At 56.2% G+C, this 25,627-nt stretch overlaps 2 protein-coding genes across 2 annotated transcripts; one reads left to right on the top strand and one right to left on the bottom strand.

Moving 5' to 3' along the window:
• Positions 1 to 196: 196 nt before the first annotated feature.
• LMNTD2 (lamin tail domain containing 2) lies at positions 197 to 6,512 on the top strand. The gene is made up of 16 exons (XM_081275295.1): positions 197 to 836; positions 1,214 to 1,359; positions 1,675 to 1,878; positions 1,965 to 2,117; positions 2,653 to 2,740; positions 2,831 to 2,986; positions 3,331 to 3,399; positions 3,496 to 3,578; positions 3,894 to 4,162; positions 4,399 to 4,489; positions 4,583 to 4,772; positions 4,854 to 4,973; positions 5,057 to 5,241; positions 5,482 to 5,630; positions 5,706 to 5,758; positions 5,845 to 6,512. Exons 3-16 carry the CDS (start codon positions 1,694 to 1,696, stop codon positions 5,998 to 6,000), a joined length of 1,947 nt encoding a protein of 648 aa, XP_081131421.1. The 5' UTR covers positions 197 to 836; positions 1,214 to 1,359; positions 1,675 to 1,693; the 3' UTR covers positions 6,001 to 6,512.
• On the bottom strand, positions 6,007 to 25,627 carry LRRC56 (leucine rich repeat containing 56). Its single transcript, XM_081275285.1, is given in 14 exon segments — positions 6,007 to 6,760; positions 6,764 to 6,797; positions 6,799 to 6,940; positions 8,071 to 8,219; positions 8,395 to 8,534; positions 8,733 to 8,797; positions 8,873 to 9,034; positions 9,395 to 9,578; positions 10,265 to 10,465; positions 10,536 to 10,632; positions 19,978 to 20,038; positions 20,799 to 20,886; positions 22,097 to 22,284; positions 25,089 to 25,627. Coding segments are annotated over 14 exon segments (1,713 nt in total). The 5' UTR covers positions 25,123 to 25,627; the 3' UTR covers positions 6,007 to 6,592.

Here is a 25,627-nt window from a genome sequence, read left to right on the forward strand (position 1 = left end):
AACGCCCCGCCCCGCTGTGCCCCCATTAGCTCCGCGGCGCGTGCCTCCCGCCCCGCGCCCACTCCTATTGGTTGCCTCCGCCCGTCCCGCCCTATTGGCTCACGGCCCCAGCGGCGCCCAGGTGTGGGCGGGGCGAGAGGTGGTACCCCGGCGCTACCGCACCCGGCCCGGCAAACCCCGCGGAAGCGCGTCTGCAGGCGGGATCCGAGGGCGGTCCGTCGGGGCAGGTGTGAGGCCCAGCTCCCGGACCGACTTCCTCCTCGGCCTCCTGGTGTAGCAGGTTCTCTTCCAGGGAGCGGCGCCGGCCTGGGATCACACAGCTTTGGAATGCGCCCCAGGGCAGAAGGGCCGGAGCCGCTCCTTCCTGCCTTGACTCTCTTCAAGGGGTTGGGCCACTCCGACCGTGCTCCCTGGAGGCCGGTGGCTCCTGGGATTTGGAGTTACGGGAGTGTGAGCCCGCGCGGGAACGAGGTGGAGACCCGAGGGCAAGACAGACTGGTGGGCTTTTTAGCTCTGGTGCGGGAGCAGGCCGCCCTGAGGCCGCCTGGGACCAAGGCTGGGGTCTCTTTGTTTGAGGCTCCTTTCCGGCCGCAGCGAGGCCCACTGCCCTCCTGAGCGGTGGGCGCCCAGGCCTTCCCCCCACAGTTAAGCAGGCTCGAAGCCGCTCTTCCATGTCTCCCTGGCTGTCCCGCTGGGCGAACCCATGCCAGGTGTTGGCCAGGGCAACTCAACCTCGTGGCCACCCACTCTGCCCCAGTCCGACAGTCGCTGCGTGGGGGCTTTACCTTTCCCTTCCTTGCTCAGCAGGGGAGGCCCCACCGGAGGGAAGGTTGAAGGTACTAGTGATAGGTGCCCCACCTCTGGGCCTGACTTGTCCTGCGGGACCGTCTGTGTGTGTGTGTGTGTGTGTGTGTGTGTAGATGCTTGTGAAGCTGAGGCTTCCAGCTTGGGAGTTAGGGAAGTGTCAGCCACTGAGGCTGGGGGGAGGTGTACCTCTGCAGGCTAGAGTTCCGTCACAGCCCCTCCTCTGGCTTTTCATCCCCCATCCTCAACTCCTTCACCTCCACATCTCGGGATATATCACACCCAGACTGGTCTCCCCCCAGGGCACCAGAGTCCCCACTACTCACTAGTCACCACCAGCTAGGGAGGGGCTGCGGGGGTCCTATGTGGTCCCCCAGGCCTGCCCAGCTTAGCCTCTCACATTCCCCAGGTTGACCAGTCCAGAACTCAATGGAGGCCTTAGACCTGGTTCTCCCTGGAGGTTCCTGGTAACAGCCCCTCCCTTCTGAGTGCCAGTATCCATGGCAACAGTAGAGTATCCTCTCTCCCCAGGCCTGCTAGGAGCCCAGGCCTCAGGTAAGTGCTGGGCACAAGGCTCATGGTTGGGGACACAACTGAGGGTCACAGGCAAAGGACCAGAACCTTTGACTCTTGGTCTAGGCAAGGGAAACAGGAGGAACAGGGAATGTGGAAACATGTTGTCTGGGAGTGACCTGCTCCCTGGCCTGAAACACATATTAGGATACCCACACGACTAGCAGTTCCTCATTCTATGGGGTAGACACACATAGCCTCCTCAGAGTGTGAACATCTATGAACCAGCAGTGCTGGAGAGCCCTATAGGGTGCACACCTGGACACAAGCTACATTCAGCCCTATTATCTCTCCCAGCTCCTGAGAAACATCAAGAATGGCCCCGGAGTCTGGCCAGCAATCTGAAGAAAAGCAGGAGCCACGAACCCCAGCAGATGGAGAGCCAGTCAGCGGTGATTTGGGGCTTCCAACTGGCACACCTTCCAACTGGAACACAGTGGTTCCCCCATTCCCCCAGAACACCAAGACCCACTCCACACGGTTGGCCTCTGTCCACCTGCAGTAAGGAGGAAGGGAGGGATGGCCAGTTTTCTGGGCAGGAACAACGAGAGGGCCAGGCCTGATCAACAGGGGTACTGGCACTACAGGTTAGCCCCCGAAGCACTGGACCCCCGCACCTTGCGGCTGCTGTGGGAGCAGCGAGAACTAGAGATCCAAGCGCTTAGGTGGGCCATCCGAAATGGGCCACATGCCCGGCACTGTCACATCCTGCAGGAGGTGTCAGGACTTCCATCTGAGAGGTCAGCAGCAAAGCCACCAGCCCAACCCAACTTCTGTCCCATCCTAATTCCTGGTTTCTGTCCTACACCAATTCCAACCATTACTTCGACTCTTACCTGGACCTTGGCCTCTGGCCCTAGTCCTTACCTAGCTGATGCTCCACCCAAACCCTGAATGTTACTGTCCTATAAACTTTTTTTTTTTAATTCTTTTTTTTTTTAAGAGAGAGAGAGAATTTTAATATTTATTTTTTAGTTATCGGCGGGCACAACATCTTTGTTGGTATGTGGTGCTGAGGATCGAACCCGGGCCGCACGCATGCCAGGCGAGCGCGCTACCACTTGAGCCACATCCCCAGCCCTGTCCTATAAATTTAACAACCCTAATCTTGAGCCATTGACCCCTGTCCAGATGGGTCAGGACTTACCTACCCTGCTCTGGCTGGCTGCACTGTGTGCCCTTGGTATGATGGCAGTGGGACCCCTAATTTGCTGCTCACCTGACCTCACCCCAGCTGACCCAGAGGTGGGGCTACAGAAGTTGCCCCTCCTCCAGGAGCTTCCACAGTCCAGACAAGTTTCTACAGGAACAGGTGGAGAAGCTGACCCTGGAGCTGAAAGCACAGAAGGAACAGGCCCAGCTGGTGAGGGGGTGGGGTCAGGAAGTAGGCAGGGCATGGTCTTGGGGGGGGGTGGGGCTGCAAGAGGCCCCTAACCTGGTGGCTCCTGAGCAGGAGAAGGAGCACTTAGAGGAGCAGCTGATGCAGACTGTCAGCATGCTGCAGCAACTAGAAGCCCAGCTGCAGGCCTTCCAGAAGTCCTGCCTCCTGCAGTTGGCCTGCTCCTCCTGGGTGGGTCGTGTACTCCGGTCCCAAACTGGCAGTGTGGAGGTGAGCCAGTGCCCAAGGCCCACAAGCCGTCCCTGGAACTTCCTAGGGTGGCCAGTATGGCTCTTTCAGGCAGGTGCCTCTGCTGGTGCTTCTGGCTTGCCTTGAAAGCCTGCCCCTTTCAGGCTACTTCTGCCGGGAAGAATCATTTGGCTTGCAGTTTTTCCCACCAAACCTGCCCTGGTGAGGTCAAAGAGGGAGGAGTACTGTCTGGAAGGGGTGATTTCCCCCAGCTCCTCATTTCATTTGGGGGATGGGTGCTGGGAATTGAATCCAGATCTTGGTGCATTCTAGGCAAACGCTTTACCACTTAGCTAATCCTCAGTCTCTGTGGTCCCTTCCTGCAGGTGGTTACTGCAGAGACTTTAAGGGATTTCAGTGACTTCTCTGAGAATGAGGCTCCCACTGCTGGAGAGGTGAGCAAGACCCCCCATGTGAAGACTCCACATGCCTGACCAGGATTCTGGAGCCCAGCAGGAGGGCAGAGCCTCAAGCTTTTACTTTCTGACCAGGGTTTCCGGTTGGAGGATATGGACTGGAACAGCATCGCCCTCCGGTACCCCAGTCTCTTCAGTGATTCCAGCACAAAGCAGAAGTAACTGCACTGGGCCCAACTCCCCAGGGGCCAGGGGAAATGGGGGGTGGTCTTGGCAGAAATGGACCAAGTACCTGTTCTGTCCTTTGGTGTCCCCAGACAAATCATGTAATCCCTCCAAGCCTCAGCTCTGATCTTAGAGTTAACTAGGGATGAAGGGAAGGGGCTCCTGGGTCATCACTGCCTGTCATGAGCTGGATCTGGGTCCTGGGCACCCAGAGCACAAGCTGAATTGCCTGATGCTTTGAGAGGCCGGAAAAGGGTAGAGCCGGTGCCTGGGAGCCAGAGCATCCACTGACCAGAGCCTGGCCTCAGGCAGCCCCAGCAGTCCCCATCACTGGAAAAAGGGGGCTCAGATTCCTCTGTCGAGCACCTGGAGAAACATCCCAAGAACCTGGAGTGGAGCTCCCTGCCCTGCATGGCCACCAGCAGCTCCGGAGGTGCTGGCTCTGACTCTAGCAGCTGCCAGCCGGTTGTGCGTTCTGGAGTGCAGAAGGCATCAGGGTACCCGCCCCAGTCAGAAGATTTGGCATCTTCAGAGCAGATCCCCACAATGGCTTGGAGCTTTGGCGGAGATTCGGAAGGTGGAGTGGGGTGCATCTCTTTCTCATCCTCCTATATCCCTCTCCCATCTTCCTCCAGATCCCTAAACCAGGTCCTTTAGTCCCTAGGGTCCAGCCATCTCCCCTGCCAGGGATCTGACCTCTGGCGCTGCTCCCTTCCCTCTTGGACCCCGCCTGCTGTAGGCCTGGTCTGGCCTCACATCCCCATGGGACATCTGTGTGAGGGCTTCCCTCCCCCAAAGGGCTCCTTTCTCTAGATCTCCTGAAAAACCACTCACAACCGCCCAGCAAGACTCCCGAGGATCCCTGCACAGCCCCTGACCACCGGCGTGTCAGTCACCAGCTGAGGTGAGGGGGACGCCCAGACAGGACTTCCGGGCAGCTGTCCAGGTCGGCGGAGCCCGTTCATCAGGCCCTGCCCTGCACCCCTCCCCGCCCCAGCCCCACTGGCTGCTGCCTGAAGATCGTGGCAGTCAGCCCACGAGAGAAGTTCGTCCGCGTCCTTAATGAGTCGCTGGAACAGACAGTCGACTTGGAGGGCTTCTTGCTGCAGCAGCTTGAGCGCGGCTTCCCGGTGTGCCTGTACCGCTTCCCGCCCGGCACACTGCTGGCGCCACAGCACCACATCACGGTGGGCCCTTCTGTCCGTGAGCCCACCTGACCCTGTTATTGCCTTCGGCGCCCCTCAACCAGTGCCCTCTGCCATTCCCAGGTGTGGGGCCAGGGGACCAGCAGCACCAAGAAGCAGCCGCCCTTGTCCTTGGGCCAGGACGCTGGCCTGTTCCACCCCAGCCTGGGCTGCTTGACTCTCCTCCTGAATCCCGACGGCCAGGTTCGTGCCGGCCCAGGCCCAGGAGGGGCTCGGGTGGGCCCTGGTGGGTGAGGGTAACAGAGCTGCCCCTGCTGGCCCCGTAGGTCCTCAGTGAGCACCAGACTCCACACCGTGTGACTTCAGGCTCAAGGATCTTCACTGACAACACTGACTGGTCCATTGACCGCTTCCCACTCTCGAAGGCCCGGCCTTGCCCCGACACAAGCGGACCCCGACCCCCGGGGAAAAGCCGGGTGCGGGAGACCGGCGCCCGGCGGCGGAGGCCTGGGTGGGCACCGCAAGAGTCCCTCCATCCTGTCCCAGCAAAACCCATCGCGACCCCCTTCAGGAGACCCCCACCCCACCTTCTGCCTTCTAGGCCTGGCCTCCACTAGAACCACTTCCTGGGCTAGTACTCTCCATTATCAACACCTACCTCGCCAGCCCCCACCCAGGACCCCTGCACACCCCTGCAAGCCCCTGTACCTCCCCAGGTTTGGAATCCCTCTAATGAGCCTCTTCCTGGCAGGCTGTGGCCTCACACCCCCTTGCCTCCCAGGATGCGGGATATCTTGCCACTCCTAAGCACCTGTCGGCCTTTCCACCTGCCAGAGGTGCCCACGAGGCCAGAGGACAACCACTCTAAGACTCTGGAGCTCCTGCCTCCCATCATCCCTGGTGAGCAAGCCCAGAGGGAGGGGTGAGTGGGCAGCGAGTGGGCTGGGCTGACCCCATAGCCATTGTCCCAAACAGAGGCTGGGCTGTGTCCCCAGGACTGCCCCACCAGGAAGGAGTGCAAGGTCCGGGTGAGTGCGTGCCCTGCTGTCCCTGGCAGACACTGGTTCCCACTGGCATGCCAGCTATCCCTCCCCACCCACACCTCCACCCACAGCTTTCAGGCCCTGATGCTCCCCAGGTGTGCCGGAAAAATGTGGACCGAAGCTGCCCCATGGTGACCCTCTCAGTGCAGAGCACAGCTGAGAGTAGGTATGGCTTCCGTTTCCTCAGCTGTCCCCCCATCACTGTGGACACATGCCAACGGGTGTAAGGCGGCAGGGCCAGGCAGCAGTGCCAGCTGCATAATTTATTGAACCAATGTTGCCTACAAAGTAAACTGCATTTCTGTAAACCTGAAAGTCGAAAATGATTCTCTTGTTTTCTGGGACATCCTGCCCCAAGAGGAGGGACCTGCACCTCCCAGCTTCTCAAGGGAAACCCCACAAATCCACCAGGGATGGGAGGCCTGGCTTTGCCCATGGCAGCCTAGGGCAAGCAGGTAGGACCCTGGGCTGCATCAGTGGAGAGAGTGGTTCGGAGCCCGGAGGCTCCTGGAGAGCCCAGCTCCAGGTCCTGCCACCTAGCCCAGTCTGCCTCTTACCAGGCCTGCCCCTTTGACCATTTCTCCTGGGAAGGCTAGGCCCCATGGAAGGGTGGGCAGCTGAGCAGTGATGGGGAGCTTGGGCTCTCCCTACCTGGACCTAATGTCTGTTCTGGCCTCTGATACCTGCTGACTGGTCCCAACTTCAGGTTCCTCTGCACCAAAAGGGGCCTCTTCAGGGCCAGACCCACCCTCCATCCCCACACCTGCCTAGATGCTCCAGGGTCTATGAAGACAGAGTCCTTCTGGGGCTCCCATGACCTCACTGGCACCCCTTGGCCCCAGTCCAGGTGAACCTGGCAGTTGGTGGGGGCTTACACCAAGGGAGGGAGTGGGTGGGGGTGATAGGGTTCAGGTGGAGCAGGTAGCAGAGGCCTGGATGTCTGGCTGCTGGGTCTCCTGTTGGCTTTGGGTCTGGGTACCCCTGGGCTCAAGCACTGAGGCCTGAGGTTACCTCCAGGGCTCCCACACAGGCTGTCCAGTGCTCTGAGCCTTCGCCCTCTGAAAGACAGGACTGCAGACCCCCTGGGGGAGCTGCTTCCAGAGTCAGGTGGCATTGGGCACTTGGGAGCAGAAGGGATCAGGTGAAAGCCCACAGTTCTGGAATGCTCTAGAAAGCAAGAAACAAGGCAGCATGTCAGCGAGGCCCTGCCAGACAAGTAGGCTAACCTGTCTGTGGTCCTGCAGTCTAGAGGTGGGTAGGTGATGGCCTGCTGGGGGAGGTGGCACCACAGGCTGCAGTGCCCACCGTGGCCCCCACAGGTGGCAGCACCCCCCTCCCATGCCACCCCTTCTGCCCTATTTCCTGTGCTCCTCAGGGAAGCTCTGTCCCCCAGCCATCTTGCTTAGACCAGCCCTCTTAGGCAGGCAAAGAGGCCACAAAGCCTGGACTCTGGCTTTGGGTCATCTGGGTCTAATTCCTGAGGCTCGGCTCACAGGCTAATGACCTCAGGCCAGTTCCTAATCTTCTGTTGTAGCGTGAGGCAGGTGTCAAGGGTCACCCAGTGCCCACCTGGACCTGGCACTGTCCCATATTGCCCCTACTTCATACTCCAGCTACCCTTCCTTCTGGCCACCCTGCTTGCCTTCCTTAAAGCCCTGCCGTCCTTGTCCACTGGGTGGTCAGCTGTGGTTCCCTCCTGGCTATCTCAGGCACCCTGCCTGGGTATCAACCCCAGCCCATGGAGGGCAGCCTGTCCCCAACCCTGAGAGTTGCTCTGCTGACTTTTAAGTCTCTGCTCCTGTTGCCCCTGCCTGTCCCTCCTTAGGTCTGCCTGCTGATCTGGGTTTAGGGCCTTTCTGCCTGGGTCTTGGGCACTCTGAATCCAGGGTCCCTCTGCCAGGGCACTGCCTGGCTCGACTCGGCATGTCCTCAGCCCAGCAGGGGTCCTGTCTGGGGTGAGGTGGGGGTCCTTCCCTGCCTTGGTCTCCCAGAGGGCCTGGGGGACTCTCTCCCACTGCTGGCCATGAGAACTGGGCATGTCCAGTGGCACATCTGCTTGTAGATGGCCCTGGCTCACCTGTGTCCCCACCTAGTATGCCTCCTTCTTTGGTGTGGACTCGTTTGGACTTGGTCCACACCCCTTACGGAAGGACTTTCTCTCATCCAGCCCAGGCAGCCTTGAGGTCCAGTGGCCTCCCAGAGCCCAGCTAAGGAATGGGCCATACCTACACAGGCTGATCTTGAGGTTTGGGGCTCCTGTCCCCAGGTGGGCAGCACCTGACAAGTGGATCACCCACCTGTGGGGAAAGTACCTGAGGCCAGGCTCATGGGACTAGGGATAGTCTTGGGTCCAGTCTGGTCCTCTTGCTCTTCAGGGGCCCTCCATGGGTCCTGGGGGGCTGCAGCCCCTTCCTGCTGGGACTCCATCTGCCTGTGGGGCTGGGGACTGAGGGAGGGAGAGAGGGAAGCTACAGACCCTCTTGGGCCAGATGGGTTCTGTGACCAACTCAGATCATCTGGGGTCCAGTGACTGCACAGTCAAGGCATCCAAGCCCAAGCCCAACCCCCCACAACAGAAAGGGTGCACAGTTGAGAGGACTGGGCAGGGGAGGAGCACTTACCACAGGCTAAGCTCCCTCCAGGCCTGAAGCCCCACCATGGTTAGGAGGTCACAGGTGTCTGCAGGGCCAGGCCCTGGGGTGGAGGGGCTGGTGGCCAGATGTGACTTGAATGGAGGTAGCTGTCCCAAGGGTGCCCAGTCCTGAGGAAGAAAAGAGCTGGTTTGGGAACCCTGGCCTAGGACTGGCAGCAGCCAGGGATATTACACACCAGGAGCCCTGGACCCTGGTACCCAGTGCAGGAGGGGCTCTGTGTGATGGTCCATTGTGTGGGGGACGGACTCTGGATGCTGGTACATGGTGGGATGGTCCCCACCCACTATGAAGGGTGGAAGGTGTACCTGGTTCTGACGCCTACGTTCCCACAGGCCTTTGGTGGGGTTCCCACAGAGGACTTGGCCAGCACCTGGAGGAGAGGGCATGTGACAGGTCTGCTTTGGGGTCAGGGGGATGTGGGGTCAGGCCAAGGTGGGTCAGTTACCATGAGTGAGGCTGCTGGTGTGGTCTTCTGGGGCCATGTCCTTGGGAAGCAAGCGTTCAGGCAGGACGCCCCCAGGGACCAGCAGGGACAGGGCCCAGGGTTGGGTCTCAGGTAGGGAGAATGCTGGATCAAGTCTCTGGATAATGGCTCCATGGGAAACATCTGCCCAAGGTCAGAAACAGAGGTCACTAGGGCCCATGCCAGCTGGCCAGCCCCAGCCCACGGAACACAGCTCTCACCCCTAAGAATCTCTGAGCCCTAAGCCTGGCCTCTGATGGTCCCTTCCTTCAAACTCAGACCCTCCTCCCTCTCTGATAAATAGAGAGGCCCGCTGGTGTTGACCAAAGGGACAGCATCCTGGCCTGGAGGCCCATGTGCATGTTCTGGGGGCCAGGGGTTAAGGCTGGGAGAGGGCACAAGGTGTAGCTATCCACCTCTGAGAGGCCTGGGGTCTAGGGGAGGCCTCTCCTGGAGTGGGGTACTGCGGCACAGGGCAAGGTCTCCAGGGGGTATCTGCTCTACCTTGTCGGGGGAGGAAACTGTCCAGCACTCGGCCTTCCTTGATGGCCTCCTTCACTATGAGCCAGTCCTGGCTCAGCTCCTGGGTGGCAGGCAGGTCAGTGTGCATGGTGGACACCTCATCTAGCACTTGTAGCTGGGGGATGAGCTTCCTCACCTCCACCCTGTAGTTGTAATCCTGGGGTGCCTACAGTATAGAGGGAGGGGACCTCAGGCGTGGGTCCCTAGGCCCTTTAGGCCACTGTGTCCTGGAGCCCCAGATCCCTGTGGGGCAGGACAGAGGGGTCAGGGTGACCCTGCTGGACCCTAGGGACAACAGGGACTGAGTTCTCGCCTATCCAGGACGTGACTTCACTCTCCAGACCCATGCCAGAGTCCAGCAATGCTTTCTGGCCCACCAAGCTGCGCTGGGCTCAGGTTTCTGATTCAGCTGAGCAGCCACTGTGCACTGGCTGGATTCTGGTCCCAGCAAGTAGCACCACCACGTGGCAGTCGTTGGGATGGGCAGGGTGGGGTCAGGGCCTGAGGGTCTAGTGCTCCCCAGGCCTGTGGTGTGTGTGTGGCAGGCTCACGCAGAGCACACACAGGCCCATTACGTGAGTGCACGCCCTCCTGGTGTGGTGGGCCTGTGGGGGGCAGTGGTCTGGGTGGCTCCTGGTGACCTGTGTACGTACCCCACAGGCTGTGGGCATGGGTTGGGTGGCACGGCACATGCACGTGTGATCCTCGTGGGGTCTGGTGGAATGGCTCAGGAGGTAGCCTGGCCGCACTCAGGCCTCCAGTGATACAAAAGGTGGAGCTCATGGTAAAGAAGCCCTGGGATGCAGTGGACACAGAGGCCCTTGGCCCGTGGGCCCCTCCCAGCACGCACACCTTGTTGGAGTGTCCAGGGGCTGGCTGCAGGCACACCGGGTTGCCCTCCAGGGTGAGTGTGGTGAGCTGTGGGCACAGCCGCAGGCTGCACACCTGCCCCAGGTCCTCCACGCTGTTGCCTTCCAGGTCCAGCACCTCCAGCTGCTCCAGCAGGCACAGCGGGCTCAGGTCCGAGATGTCATTGTAGGAGACGTAGAGTTCCTGGGTTGGCATGGGGACTTCAGCTGGGTCTGACCCGGGCCCAACCCTACCCCAGATGCTGCAGACCCACCTTTAGCACGGGGAAGGAGCCAATGCCATCCAGGTCTGTCAGGCCACAGCGAGCTAGCCACAGCACCTGCAGGTGGCTCAAAGAGGTGCCGAGGTCTCTGCAGAAGGCAAGGCAGGACGGTCAGTCTGTCCTGGACTGGAGGGCCCTGTCTTTGGCCAGAGAAGGCCTTTGCCCAGCCCAACCCCCAGTTTGGCTCCCCCTAAGCACAGGAACAGTTGTGACTGAGGAAGGGGCTCCAGAGTCCCCCTCCCTGTCTGCCCCTTCTGGTCTCTGGCATGGTCAGAATGTCCCCCACCTGCTCTGACCACTGGAGGGTCTGGGCCTGGCCCCAGGGAGTTGCCTCCACCCTGGACAGCCTGACCCAGCCCTACCTGTGCCTGCTGCCATCCCTTCCTGTCCAGCCTCTGCTGCAGCCCTGCAGCATATCACAGGGGCCCACATGCCACCTGGAGCCACACTTGCCGCTCTGCCCAAGGGGACGCTCTTCCTCCAGGGTCTGCAGTGCCGGTCTGTTCCCTTCCTCTCCATGAAAAGGCCTCCTCAGTGTGGAGCTCTCTGTGAACAAGCGAGACTCTCCCGCACCTCGGCAGCTGCGTGCCTCTCCCTCCAGCTCCTGGCTCCCCTTCGTGAGGCCTCGCCCACCCTGTGTCCTGTCAGGGTTTTACTTTCCCTGCAGTGTTCTGTTTCCTGATGCCCACACTTGCTGTGTTCTCTTCCTCCAGCTCCTGGCTCCCCTTCGTGAGGCCTCGCCCACCCTGTGTCCTGTCGGGTTTTTCTTTCCCTGCAGTGTTCTGTTTCCTGATGCCCACACTTGCTCTGTTCTCTTTCAGTTGTAAATCCATTGTTGGTCCTGTCTTTTGCTTTAAGTGGCTTTTCCATCACCTCTTCCCTTGCTGGCATTTGTGCCAGCTGCCTCCTTCAGGAGGCTCAGACTCCACAGCTCTAACTCCTGGCAGGTTCCCTCTGAGGCTGCAGCCTGCCCTGCATGGGCCTAGTGGGAGGGGTCTCCTCTCACCCTCTTTGGCTTCAGGGGTTTCCATGGGGAAATCTGAGGAAAGACTCACTTTTGTCTTTACACGCAACTTGACCTTTGTTTTTCTTATCTGCCCAAATTCCTGCCTTTGCCTGGAAGTCCAGTAATTTCATTTAGGATGCTTCTCAGAGCCAGTGCTGCACATGTCCCTCCTCTCCAACTGCAGACGAAAGACTGCTTTTACTTCTGACAAGTGTCCTGAATTCCTGACATGATATTTTCTGTTTTCTTGTTTCAGTTCATCTCTGCAGGAATTCACCTGTGCATGAGTCTTCTCTATCTCCCTCTCTCGATCCTTCTGAACTCCATTCATCGACAGTGAACTGCATTCCCCACCTGTACATCTTCCAGGTTACAAGCCTTTCCTGAGGCGTGGCTGGTTGTCCGGATCCCTGGGAGCTCTATTGCTTGGGTCCACCCCTTCAGAGCCTGCAGTGACCTGTGGTTCAGAGCATTCTGGTGGGTGGCTGTGGGTGACCTTGTTTTTTTCTGGTGGTCACATGACTTCTGTTGTCATAAAGGAATGAACATCAGGGAACAACTTGGATCAAATAATAGGAAAATTATGAGATACTTCGAACTAATGACAAGAAGTAAAACATAGGCCATTTGTGGGTCCTGCCCAAGGTAGCAAGTGAAGAGAAATCCAGGTCTTTGAATGGATTCATCAAAAGGCCAGGAGGGTTAGAGCAATTGAGCCAAGCCTTCGCTCAGGGCACTAGAGACAGAAGGACCCAGGAAGGAAGGTCTGATGGAGTGAGGCTGGACCAGCCCCAGCCCCAGCCCCAGGAGCCCCAGGAGCCCCAGAGACACAGAGACACAGAGATACAGAGACAAGGGACAACGGGCAGCCCAAAGCAGGTTCTCCTGACAGACCTCTACAAATGACCAACAATAAGAAAAAATAAATCCAGACAGTTTAAAAAGAAGCATGATGACAGCCCCAGCCGGAATGTGAGACAGCAGAGGCCACATGAAAAGGCATGTCCAGCAGCTCTGAGCACTAGAAAAGCAGCAGTGACAGAGAACGGGGTTAGACCCATGTCATTTAGGAATCTCTAGCTCTGAACCAATTTTAAAAGTATATTAAAAGCATCCTGTAATAGATAATTTCCATATTTTAAGATGATTTTTCATTCAAGAAGTTTCAAAAAATAGAGGAATTGGCTGGGTGTGATGGTGCACACCTATAATCTCAGGGACTCAGAAGGCTGAGGCAGGAGGATCACAAGTTTGAGGCCAGCCTCAACAACTTAGCGAGACCCTGCCTCAAACTAAAGGGGGACTGGGAATGCAGCTTAGTGGTAGAGCACTTGCTTAGTATGCATGAGGCCCTGGGTTTAATCCAGTAATAAAATATAGTAGAGCAACTTTAATAAGAACAACAACAAAAAAAAAAAAAAAAGGAAGAGACACTTCATGAGTCAATTCTTGATTCCACAACCAGAAAAGTACAGTAGTAGGAAATAAAAGAACCAATACTTATGGAAATAGATGCGAAACTTCTCAGTCAATGTCCTTTTAACATTACAGTTGATTTAAAACAACTCAGCACAGTCCAGTAGTGTCCATGTGGGCGCTAGGATAAATCACCACCACTACATCTACTGAGAGAACTCGGGGTACCCGTGGCCTGGGGGGCAGTTTCACCTGGGGTCATGTGTCCCCTGCCACACTTATTAGATATGGAAAATGAAAAAACCCAAACTAGTGAGGCCTGGGAGAAGGAAGGGAAAAAGAAAGGCATACATTGATAACTTTTGTCTCTTCTAAGAGCAATCCGGGAGAAGTGTTCCTTCAAACCCAGAGTGACAGTCTCTAGAAACACTCATCTCTTCCAAGATAACTCCTCTCCAGGTGCTGGCCGCCGACCCCGAAGCCCCAGCCCCAGCCCCAATTCCCGAGTGCCCAGACTGACCCGCTGAATAAATCACCCGTGACCTGTAGGAGCCCAGTGCCCCCTTTGTTCAGAGGCTCATTCTCCACCAGGAGAGTGGGTCCATTAGAACCATGACTCGGGCTGGGGTTGTGGCTCAAGTGGTAGCGCGCTCGCCTGGCGTGCGTGCGACCCGGGTTCGATCCTCAGCACCACATACCAACAAAGATGTTGTGTCCGCCGAGAACTAAAAAATAAATATTAAAAAAAAAAATTCTCTCTCTCTCTCTAAAAAAATAAAAATAAATAAAAAAAATAAAAATAAAAGAATGGAATAAAGGTATAAAAAAAAAAGAACCATGACTCCATTCCTGAATAAAGGTTTTTGGCTGCTCTGTGAAGGTTGCCCAGTCTTCTTGTGCTAACAACCCTGAGCCAGCCAGGACCTGCTGTGCCACTGTCAACACGGTTCTGATGGCCTGGCTGGAGATGAGCATCCAGAGCCTGGGACGGGAATGGAGAGCCAGAGCTACAGAATTTGCTGCTGCTACGAGGGTCACACAGGAGCCCCAGATGAATTGGTCAGATGTGGGAACGAGGACAGGAGCTCAGCAAAACTGTCAAATACAGCACAATCAAGACAAACAAAGTGCTTCTATTGATTTTTTGGGGGGGAGGGGCAGGGAATTAAGGCGTGTGCACCATGCTTGGCTGTTTCTTTTGATTTTTGAAAGTGATTCTAAGTCAATATAGCATTTCTCTATATTTGCAATAAACAAAAATACAACAGAAACAAGACTCTATTCAAAATGCCATTCGTACTGTGCTGTGAAGATGCATTCAGTCCTGGCTTGCTGGAGATGCTGCTTTAGAGGAACTGGGCCCCCCAACTCTGTCCCAGTGTGGGGGTTCTGGTTGTTGCAGTCACAGGCCTACTCCCTTGCCAGTGGTTGGAGTGGGCACTGTGTGTGCTGTGGCTCTTGGCACAGGGCATGAGGAAGAATGCTGGGATTTGTTCTGCCTACTCTTCCCAGGAGACGGGCACATTCTCTGCTCTGAGTGAATGTCCCACAAAGTCCTGTGCTGGCATAGACCAATGGAACAGAATAGAAGGCAGACAAATCCATACTACTGCAGCCATCTGATTTTCTACAAAGGTACCCAAAGCATACATTGGAGAAGAGACAGCCTTTTCAATAAAGGGTGCTGGGAAGACTGATTATCCCCCTGCACAAAAATCAACCCAAAGTGTATCAAAAGACCTTCAAATTAGACCAGAAACTATGCAACTCCTAAAGAAAACATAGAGTCAACACTCTAGCCTTTAAGCACAGACAACAACATTCTCAACAGGACCCCTAAAACTCAGGAGTTAATTAATGGGATGGCACCAAATTAAACAGCTTCTGCACAGCAAAGAAAACAGTTGGGAATGTGAAGAGAGAATCCATAGAATGGAATAAAATCTTTGCCAGCTACTCTTCTGACAGATATTGATATCTAGAATATTAAAAAGAACTCAAAAATTTGACACCACATAACCCAATTAATAAATTGACAAATGAGCTAAACAGACACTTCTCAAAAGAAGTAGTACAAATGGGCAAGAAATCATGGGAAATGTTCAACATCATTAACAATTAGGGAAATGCAACTCAAAACCACACTGAGCTGTGTCCCACACCCGTCAGGAGGGCAGCCATCAGGGGTGTGAACAACACATGCTGGAGGATGCGGGGAGAGGAACCCTTTTACACTGTGGGTGGACTGTGAATCAGCACGACCCCTGTGGAAATCAGTAGGGAGGCTCCTCAAAAGACCAGGCAGGGACCCTCCATGTGACCCAGCTGTCCCACTCCTCGGTATTGACCCTGAGGAGTTAGAGTCATCTCACTACAGTGACACACGCACACCATTCCCAGCTGCCAGACGACGGAGCCAGCCTAGGTGTCCCTCGATGGACAGGTGGATAAAGAAAAGAGGTGTATATACACAATGGAGTTTTAGTCATAAATGAAAGTATGCCATTTGCATGGAAATGGATGGAACTTGAAAGTATTTTTTTTTAAAGATTGTAGTAATTTATACTAAGAGAGAGGGGAGAGAGAGAGAGAGAGAGAGAGAGAGAGAATTTTAATATTTATTTTTTAGTTCTCGGCGGACACAATGTCTTTGTTTTGCATGTGGTACTGAGGATCGAACCCGGGTCGCACGCATGCCAGGCAATCGCACTACCACTCGAGCCACATCCCCAGCCCACTTGAAAGTATTGTGTTAAGTGAAATAAGCCAAACTCAGAAGGTCAAGGCCCGAGTGTTTCTCTCATATGTGGAAGCTAGAGAGGAAAAATGAAAAGGAAGAGGGGGGCAGATCTCATGAAAACCAAAGGAAGGTTAGTACAGCAGAGGAAGGGCCAGGGGAGAGAGGTCTACAGGGAGGGAGGACATGTTGGGGAGGGATGTTGGCTAAATTGTATTGATAGATTGTGTACATGTACCAATATGTAACAGCAAATGCACCCCTCCTTACAACTATAATGCACTGATCAAAAATATAGAAAAAACAAAGCCCTTGGGGCTGGGGATGTGGCTCAAGTGGTAGCAAGCTTGCCTGGCATGCGTGGGGCTCTGGGTTAGATCCTCAGCACCACATAAAAATAAAATAAAGATGTTGTGTCCACCAAAAATTAAAGAATAAATATTAAAAAAATTATCTCTCTCTTAAAAAAACAAAACAAAACAAAGCCCTGTGCTGAAGTCCTGACCCCAGCACCTTAGAGGGTGACCTCACTTGGAACTAGGGTGGTTGCAGATGTAACAGAGAAGGTGCGGTCACCAGGGAAGGCCCCTCTCAGCATGACAGGTGTCCTTGTGAAAAGGGGAAGTCTGCTCACAGACACACGCAGGGCGCACATCACGTGACGACGTGACGATGGAGCCAGAGGTTGGGTTACGTTCCCACTGCATAAGGAAGAAGGGTCCCAGCAAAGCCGAGAAGCAGAGACAGCCCTTGCAGCCCGGGCGGAGCCAGTGCCCCACACCTCCAGCTCTGCACCCAGAGCTGAGCGTCCGGCCTCCAGCCCACTGTGACGTTCTCTGGCTTGTGGTCCTTTCTCACAGCAACACTAGTCCACCAGGGTTAAGAAGCCTCTTCCCCATGAGGGGACAAGCACAGCAACAGGCTACACCTCCTGTGGAGGGGAGCCAAACCTCTGGCTGGACTGAACTGTGACTTGTGGCACCCCCTCACTGCAGAGCCCAGACGCCTTGCCTCCCCAAGCAGGCTGCTGTGCACAGGTAGAGAGCACCCTGACCCACAGGCTTCCCAGCAGAGGCTTCAAATGCTTTCCAAAATACAGGAAAAGCACGTGAGTGGAGAAGCGTCCGTGTGTTGGATGTATAACCCCCATGTTAGCATGCAGATCTTCTTAAATTTCTTTTTTTAAAAAAAATATTTATTTTTTTAGTTGTAGTTGGACACAATACCTTTATTTTATTTATTTATTTTATGTGGTGCTGAGGATTGAACCCAGGGCCTCGCACATGCTAGGCAAGCACTCTACCACTGAGCCACAACCTCCGCCCTGATCTTCTTAAATTTCAATAAGAGAGATTAGTGTGTGCATGGGTGTGTGTGTGTGTGTGTGTGTGTGTGTGTGTGTGTATGTAAGCTCAAGGGACTGATTGTAAAATTCAAGTGCAAGAATAAGTATTCAGGACTAGAAGGGCAGTGAGGATGAGGTTTGGCATGTATCTGGAGGACAGTGTGGCGTTGGGAGTGGAGTGGCAGCTGGCACCTCCTGCAGGTGTTTGCATACACACACGGCCTGACCAGCACCAGACAGGACTCTAGTTAGGGAACGACAGGTGGCCTGGCAGACGGACCCACCACACAGTGAAAGCAAGCTGGTCCCTACCTCCTGCCACCGTCAGTGGTGACTTTGCAGTTCACTGGGTTAAAGGCCTGAAAGGCAGAGTGAGACCACACAGCAGACAGAAGAAAAAGCAGAATTTTTGCAGCCTGGGGTGTGCATGACCAGAGCTCTGGCCAGAATTGACAGATTGGGACCAATCAAAATGAAGGCTGAGGGAAAAGTCTTACAAAGTCTAAAGTGCACCCAGAATACACAAAGAACTCCCATAAATCAATAAGGAAGGACAGAATTCACCCAAAAAAGCGAGCGCAGGGTAAGTGAAGGGAGGCGAGAGCCACGGGGGTGCAGGGAACTTGCCCAGGTCACCTGTGGAGCTCCTGAGCATGGTCTTGGCTTCTCACCTGGGAGCGCACAGTGGCAGCTGTGTGCCTGAGCCCTGCCAACACTCTGTTCTCTCTGCTGAGCCAGAGGCTGGGCAATGGCAGCCCACGGGTCGAAGACACTTGTCTTCATGCCTGTGATGTTCCTGGGGCTGAATTCTCTCAACTTGTGAGGAACTGACAACTGCTACACTACAATCATCTCCCGCTGCCAGGCGCAATGTCTACGCCTGTCATCGCGGCAACTCAGAAGACTGAGGAGGCAGGAGGATCCAGGATTGAGGCCAAGCCTGGGCAACTTAGTGAGACCATGTCCCAAAATAGAAAATGAAAAGTGCTGGGGTATGGCTCAATGGTAGCCTGGCCTGCGTGGGCCCTGGGTTTTGTCCCTAGCTGTGGAAAAAAAAAAAAAAAACTAGCCTATTTTCCAGCCCTTATAATACTGACATGGGGTGTTTACAATAGCTGCAGTTGGCTGAGCTACAATAGCCAAGTTATACGCTTATGTTTCATCTCCACCACGCCCAAGAGAGTGGTCCTATTTAATCAGTTTGTTTGAGAAATTCCTGCTCATTTTCAACCTGTAGAAGTTGGTAAGCACCATTTGGCCAAGTTTCAAGATCTGATAAAGGGTCACTATGCTTTTTTTTTTCCCCTTCCCTCTTTTCTTTCTCTTTTTCAGGACTGGCAATTGAATTCAGGGCTGCTCTACCACTGAGCTGCACTCCAGACCTTGTATTTTGGGACCGGGTCTTCCTGAGTGGCCCAGGAGGGCCCTGAACTTGTGACCCTCTGCTCTGACTCCCGAGTGGCTGGGATGATAAGCATGGCCACTGTGCCTGGACCTGGTCACTATACTTTTCACTGCAGTTATCAAAGAACAGAATGCACTGTCATAGGATTGAAGGTCTGGAACCCCTGGGCTTGTCCCGTTTGTTCCTGTGGCATCGCAGATTCCTTCGCTGTAAGTCACTGGCGCTGTCTTTCCTGGTTTCCATCTTCACTGGTTTTCCGTTTCCGAGGTGTGCTGGGGGAGGGTTGCCTGTCTCTCTCCTGTTCCGTGGTGCTGCTGCTGGCTCTATGGGCCATGGCTAGGGCCACAGCTTCTGATTCTTTCCCTGTTTCAGATATTTGCATGTTTTGTTAAATTCTACTTGATGTCTATTTGCTAAACAGCAGTATAAATAAATAAAATTAAAAAAATTAAAAAGCAACAGTGAGGTTGCATGATAAATACCTTTATCATCTCAACTGGAAATAACTGGATATGGCATGTGGAGCCAATTCAGAGATGTGGAGAACTTTCCAGAATTTTGGCTGAAACTCTCCTGCCTTAAGTTGCTGGGCTCAGGCACACAAGACAGGCAGCATTTTCAAAAAAACTCCTTTGCTCAAACCCCAAAACAATGCCAGATATTTCTCTGGTCTGTTCTTTCCAGTTCAATGAGATAAAAAACTGAAAGCTTGTCTCTTTTTGAATGCCATCCTTTGAGCCAACTGTTCTGGAGCTCTGGTGTGTGCCGGGCCCACCTCAGGAGTGGCGCACTCTGTGTGGTCTGTGCTCTGGCCCTCAGGGAGGGTGGCTGCAGGCTGTGCCCACCTGCTCTCCCTGCCAGGCTCACCAGCTGCCTGCCCTGCTCCAGCCCTCACAGTGCAGCTGACACCCAGGGCTGAGGCGAGGGGTCAGGGTCCCAGGCCCCTCAAGTCTGGGTTGCTTTGAGGTGTCTGCCAGAAGCCCTTCACAGGTCAAGGTCTCTTTTCAGGGGTTGGTGAGCACCTTGGGGCTAGCCCAAGGACCCAGTATCCTCACCTTGACCCAGGCCTGGAGCTCTGGGTGTGCTCCACATTCCCACGGAGCAGGTGCCTCCCACAAATGGGGGTGAGAAGAGTCAGGTGTGCCAGCCTGGACCCACTGGGCTGAGGCATTAGGGCCAAGAGCCAGAGGCCACAGGACCCCAGGGGGCACGGCCCCTGGGGAACCGGGCTGGCCAGGGTTCAGACTCATCTTCTCAACAGGGACCCCTCAGTAAAGACCCTGCCCCTCGGGAGACACCCCCACCTTGGAGGGAGCCCACACCCCAAAGAATGTCCCATCACCCTTCCTTGTGACACAGGGAGTTAGCAGCAGGAGCCTGTCTCCCTGGGCAGCCAGCAGCTTGAGGCTGAGCTCTGGGCCACTTGTCCTTGTCCCAGCCCAGCCCCACAGACCACTGCTCCAGCCCTTATCACCACTCCACCCCACTGCCTTGGCAGGACCCTGGTTCAGGCCCTTTACTCACCTGAGGGAGCTCAGGCGGCTGCCGTTCAACTTCAGCTGGTCCAGGTTGGGCAGGTGGACTCCTGTGTGTCACAGGAGGAGCGCTGGGCCTGGCCCTCACCCTGCCCACCCTCACTCACGCCTCCTCCCCAGACACAGCACCCCTCAGCCCCGTTGCTCCTCAATGCTGTAGGACCAGCCTCTGGGCAGAGCATCTCACCACACTGTGGGGGTGGTACTGTTGACCAGCTGTCTCCCTGCACCCTGGATGGGCAGGCAGGGTGGCTCCTCTAGCTGTCAGTGGGCCCTATTCTGTGGGGCCTGCTTCAGGTGATCCGAGCACTCTGTTCCCCAACCACTGAGGGTCCACAATCCCACACAGCCTAGCCGGAATAAAGCACATGCCTCACTAAGTTGCTTAGAGCCTAAGTTGCTGAGGCTGGCTTTGAACTTGCGACCCTCCTGCCTCAGCTCCCTGAGCTGCTGGGATGACAGGCCTGCTCCACCTCACCCAGCATAAATCTGGAATTATTTCAAAATAAGTTGGGGGAGCACCTGCCACCAAGGTGTGGTATCTGGTGGGCACGTTTTAACCTTCACTACTCGGCAACACTGGCATGGGTGTGGGAGCAGAGTCCTTCTGAGGGCAGGGTGGAAACATGAACCACAGCCTAAACCTCTGCCCCTGCCTGGCTCAGATCTGGGTCCTGGGACTGATCCTGAGGAAATGTGCAACCGTCCAAGGTGTCTGCCAACATCGCCTTCACAGCCAGAAGGACGTTTCGCAGAGGGGCTGGCCTCGACCCCGGTGGGCAGGGCAGGCCCTGGACAGGCAGTGCTTACCGAAGTTTCCCAGGCTGCTCTCACGGGTGTCCACACACATTTCCAGCACCCGCACCAGCTGGAGGTTGTCCACCTGGGCCAGGACCCGCTGCAGATACCAACAGGGGCGTCACTTCCTTCCAGTTTCCTTCACACCTTTGGCAGTGGGGCTCTGAGAGGCCCACGGGAGCAGGTGACATGTACTGCCCTGAATCACCACATTAATCCGGGCCAACAATGGCCCGGCTGGCAGAGTGCAAGTAGATGTGACCTGAGTAGTGGTTGTGACTGGGGTTGGTTGGAGGCCACTGCCAGAGAAGGGCCTGTTCTTGGGGTGAGGCTGTAAAGGAGACCTTGCAAACAGACCCAAAGCACAAGCACCAGGAGCTAGCTCTGCCAGGCACGCTGGCTACAATCTGTGGGCAAGCTGGCAAGCTCTGAGCCACATCCTGGGCCCCTGCTGGTCACTCTGTGCTGGGTCTCCTCGACAAGGTATCTCCTGTGTGTGCAATATAAGTGTTGCCTGCAAGATCCTGGGCCCCCACTTGCTGTGGGGTTAGTGGGAACCTCAGGGACGAGTAGACCTGTAGGTCATTTTGAAGGATGGCCTGGGTGACAGGTGATGCTTACACCTGAGGGAGTCCTCTCCCCCAAGGTAGCCAATGATGCATAGGAGGTCCTGTATAGGGGAGATACAGTGTTTCCCAAGAGGACTCTGCAGATCTTCTAGAACTCAGGGTTAGGGTGCAACAGTGAGTCCTCACACAAGGTTTTGGGAGAAGACTCCATCTGATGCCCAGGCACAGTCAGTGCACTCGCATGGCCCCCATCTCATCCTAAAGGTCTGATGGGTTGGGAAGGGGCATGAGAGCCCTGACCCTGGGAAAGCAGGCCACAGACCATCTCCAGACTGCCCAAGGGAGGCACTCCAGTGGGGGCACTCATGTCCAGCCAGCTGCCTGCAGGCACAGCCCCCTTCTATGCCTGATTCTCTGCACCTTGCTCTTCTGTGAGCCCACTCTGATGGCCTGCCTGTCTTGCCACCAGAGCACCCACTGGTGGAGTGAGGAGCCTCCTCTGGTTCCAGGACAGTGGTCTCAACAAGCACTTACAGAATCCTGGCCTGTCAGGACCTGGGAACATCTGCCATCTAGGACTGGTGGTGCTTTGGGGGCTGGTAGGTCCCAAGATTAGAAAGGTAGAGGGCCCCTAGCTGTAACGGCTGGGCTGAGGGCAGGCTGGGTATCAGCAGAAAAGGGGCTCAGGATGTCACCTTATGCAGGCCCCTGTGGCCAGAGCTCCTGGCCTCTGACACTTACCAGTCGAGCAGGGGACAGGTGCTCCAACAGTTGCTCTCTGCAGCTGTCCCCATGGCTGCCCAGGGACCTGCTCTGTGGGCAGGGGTTGTGCAGGCCCTGCCAACTCAGCTCACGTACATGGACACTGGCTGTGTGTGGCCGAGGCCCCTGGGATCCATCCCAGGCTGGGTCCATCCACATCCAACCTGCTGGGAGAGGCAGAGGGCAGGCCTCCAACCTTCTGTTCCTGCTCCTACCTGAGGCCGAGTGAGACGCCTGCATAACCGTGGCCGGGTCCTTTACTCCACCAGGGTCCCAGCCTGGCCTTGCCTAAGGGGCTTGGCTCAGCTTTACCTGGTAGCCTCACGGTCCCTCCCTTAGCTTTGACTTAGGCCTCTTGCCCAGGCCTGTGCTCTCAGGGTCCGTGAAATGAGTGTTGGCCCCATGAGGGCTGTGAGCCCAGAGGAACTGGACCTGCTAGCCAGCAGCAAGCTGTTGCTCACAGGCTCCTCAGGCTGCCCCAGGCCCTGGGCTGTGGGTCCTTCTTCATCTGATGGTCTCTGAGCCTGGCCTAGTACCAGGGTCTCAGGCATCCCCCATTACCCTTGCGCTGGCTGACCCCCACCGACAGGCAGTTGCTTTCTGCTGTGGGCCAAAAACACCTGGGCAGGGGAGTGGCCTGTGTCCCTAGGTAACACCTGTGAAACAGTTAGGTGGGCTCTTGTCCAAGCCACTGTGCCCATCTGGACTGGGCCAAAGACAGAGCACCCAGAAATAAGCAGGGTCAAAGGTGATATGGACCATCAATTGGGCCTGGCCCTTAGGCCCCTTGCCAGGCTCACCAGGTGTTCCCCTTAAACATACAGAAGACTATGCCTGCCCCCAGACTCTGATCTCTGGGGTGAAGCCAGAACTCCACCCAGAATGTTCAGTGTCCTTCTCCCTGGCTACCTTTTTGTTCTGCCATCCAGGCTTGACTGACCCCTCACTCCTGCACTCCCTGCCTGCCCTTCCTAAATTTATTTCTCTGATGACCCTTCCATGGCCCTCCTAATTTAATGTTTGTTCAGGTGAGTGCATGCCTCGCCCATAAGATGTGGACCCCACATAGGCTGGACACTCTCCTGTTATGTCCACAGGGCACGGAAGAGGGCACTAAAATGTCTGTGGAAGGAATCAGTAAACAAGGCTTAAAACCTTCTGACCACAGCTTTTATCTATTAACTTTCTATGGACATTTAAGATTCATGCTCTCCTTTGGGTCTGCAAGTATACCCCGAAGCAGGGGAGTAGTGGTCAGCTGGGCTTTGATAGCAGTAATGGAAGGCAGTGTTAGCCTCTGGGACAAGACATCTGGGCTCTGTGGGCATCAGTGGCCCAGTCTGCAGTGACTCATATACCCATAAAACAGTGTTATGGACTTTGCAGCCATAACATGTGCTTATGCACTTTTTGGAAATTAAAAAATTAAAGAATCTCCCCTGTTACCTATCTCTAGCCTGAGCAAGCCCCAGCCTGCAGGAGGAGCCCCACTTCGCCCCATAAGGTGTTGTGGCCTGCACCCTGAGCCGGCCAGCTGTAGGCGCAGCCTCTATGCCTGAGAGCAGCTAGCCCAGGGTCCTGCCCAAAGCTAGGCCTGGAGGGCTGAGTACCAGCGCCTTGGAATCCAAGGCCTGGTGGTTGAAGGTTGTGGCACCAAAACCCCTATTATACTCCCAGCCCAGTCACTGTCCCCAGAGTCAATGCACTGACCTGAACCTGCTATACTGGTCCTGCCTGTGCCCAGCCTGCCCTGTCGCTCTGAAACTCCAGGCCCTGCAAGTTAGAAACCTGGGGCTTCTCATTCTTCACATCCCAGCCAAGTGCCAGATCCTGACTCATCAGCTCTGAGGCCCCTTCACCCCTCCATCTTGGGGGGGCGGGTCTCATGGCAGAGTAGAGTAGGTCCCACCAGAGCAGAGTAGGTCCCTGCGCCTGCAAAATTTCTGTCTAGGGGCAGGGATTGTGGCCCTTCTTGTCCCTGACCAGGGGTCCTCTGTCCTAGCAGAGCCAGGGGTGGTGGGCGACGTGGCCAGGAGGCCATATTTGATATCTGGGGCAGTGGCTGGATCCCCCACTGGCTCAGTAACTTGGTCATCTTCCGCCACCTGGCCCAGGTTCCCCCTGGCATGAGGAACATGGCAAGGTTGCAACCAGCTCTCACCTGAAGGGTGGGCAGGGTGCCCGGCCCTGGGGGCGCGGCCCTGGGCCCCTCTGCCGCAGCGCTCTCTGGACTCCCGGGTGTTCTTTCCGCTGCGGAGTTGCGGGCCCGGGAGCCATGGCAACGGGGCGGGGCCTCATCTTAATACCCAAATATTCACGAGCCGGTTCGGCGGCTGAGCCCCGCCCCCTAGCAACCGGTGCCGGGTACGCGACCCGGACCCCGCGTGGCCTACGCGGGCTTGCGCCGAGATTCACGCTCTCTTGCAGGGTGGGATACCTTGAGGCCGCCAGGCACTGATCCCGGGAAGTGCGGCTGAGCCGCGGCGGCGGGAGAGGGTCAGCGAGCCTGCCGGCTAGGGACGCCCGGCCCACAGTCAGCCGCCTCCCAGCCGCCTCCACGTGAGCGGGGTTTGGACCCCTGGCGGCAGCCTGGGGCCGCGTTAGCGCCGCTCCCAGGTTGGCGTAGGCCTGTGAGTCACACCCTCTCGGCTTTCCTATGGATAACATGTGGAAATTAATATATATATATCAAACGTCTTTTGCACCGGGCGCGGTGGTGCCCACCTGCAATCTTAGCGGTTCGGGAGGCAGAGACAGGAGAATCTCGAGTTCAAAGCCAGCCTCAGCAAGGGCCAGGCGAGGCACTAAGCAATTCAGTGAGATCCTGACTCTAAATAAAATACAAAATAGGGCTAGGGATGTGGCTCAGTGGTCAATGAGTGCTCCCGAGTTCGATCCCCGGTACGAAACACACACACACACACACACACACACACACACACACACGTCTTCTGCGTCTCGACAAGTGCACCTCTGTGTTTGCGTTGGGGGGGGGCAGACCTCATTTCGCCTCCTCACGGTGACTTTAGAGTTGGACTGGCGGGTCAGTTCGTCAAATGGGCCACACTGAGATGCTGCAGGGTGGAACCTGGGGCGCGGGGGGCTCTGCTCAAGTTGCGGGTGAGGGCCTCAGCATCACAGGGAGGGGTAGGATGGCAGACCCGCGGCCACCTGGGGGCACCGGGCAAACCCAGCCTTCCTCGAATCCAAGCCCGGGGCGTCCAAGGTGCTGGCCCTTCCTGAGGCTCAGCACCACCTCTCCCCGACTCCCGGACTCTCCTTCCGCCTTCGGGCGCCGAGGCCTCTGGGTGGCAAACACTCCGGTGTCGTGGAGGCTCCCAGGCAAGGTCTTCCCAGCAATTGCCGCCTGTCCCCGGAATAGTCCCGCGTTGCACCGGTGCCCCAGTTCTCTTCGGCGCCCGGAACTCAGGCCCGCGCCTCCAGGAGCTCAGCCCCAGGGCCCCTCTGGGACACCGCCCTCCCAGACTCTCCCGGAAGCCCCGCCGCCCG

The sequence above is a fragment of the Spermophilus citellus genome (genome assembly GCF_964194105.1).
Source record: "Spermophilus citellus genome assembly, chromosome: 2".
NCBI classification, from domain to species: Eukaryota; Metazoa; Chordata; class Mammalia; order Rodentia; family Sciuridae; genus Spermophilus; species Spermophilus citellus.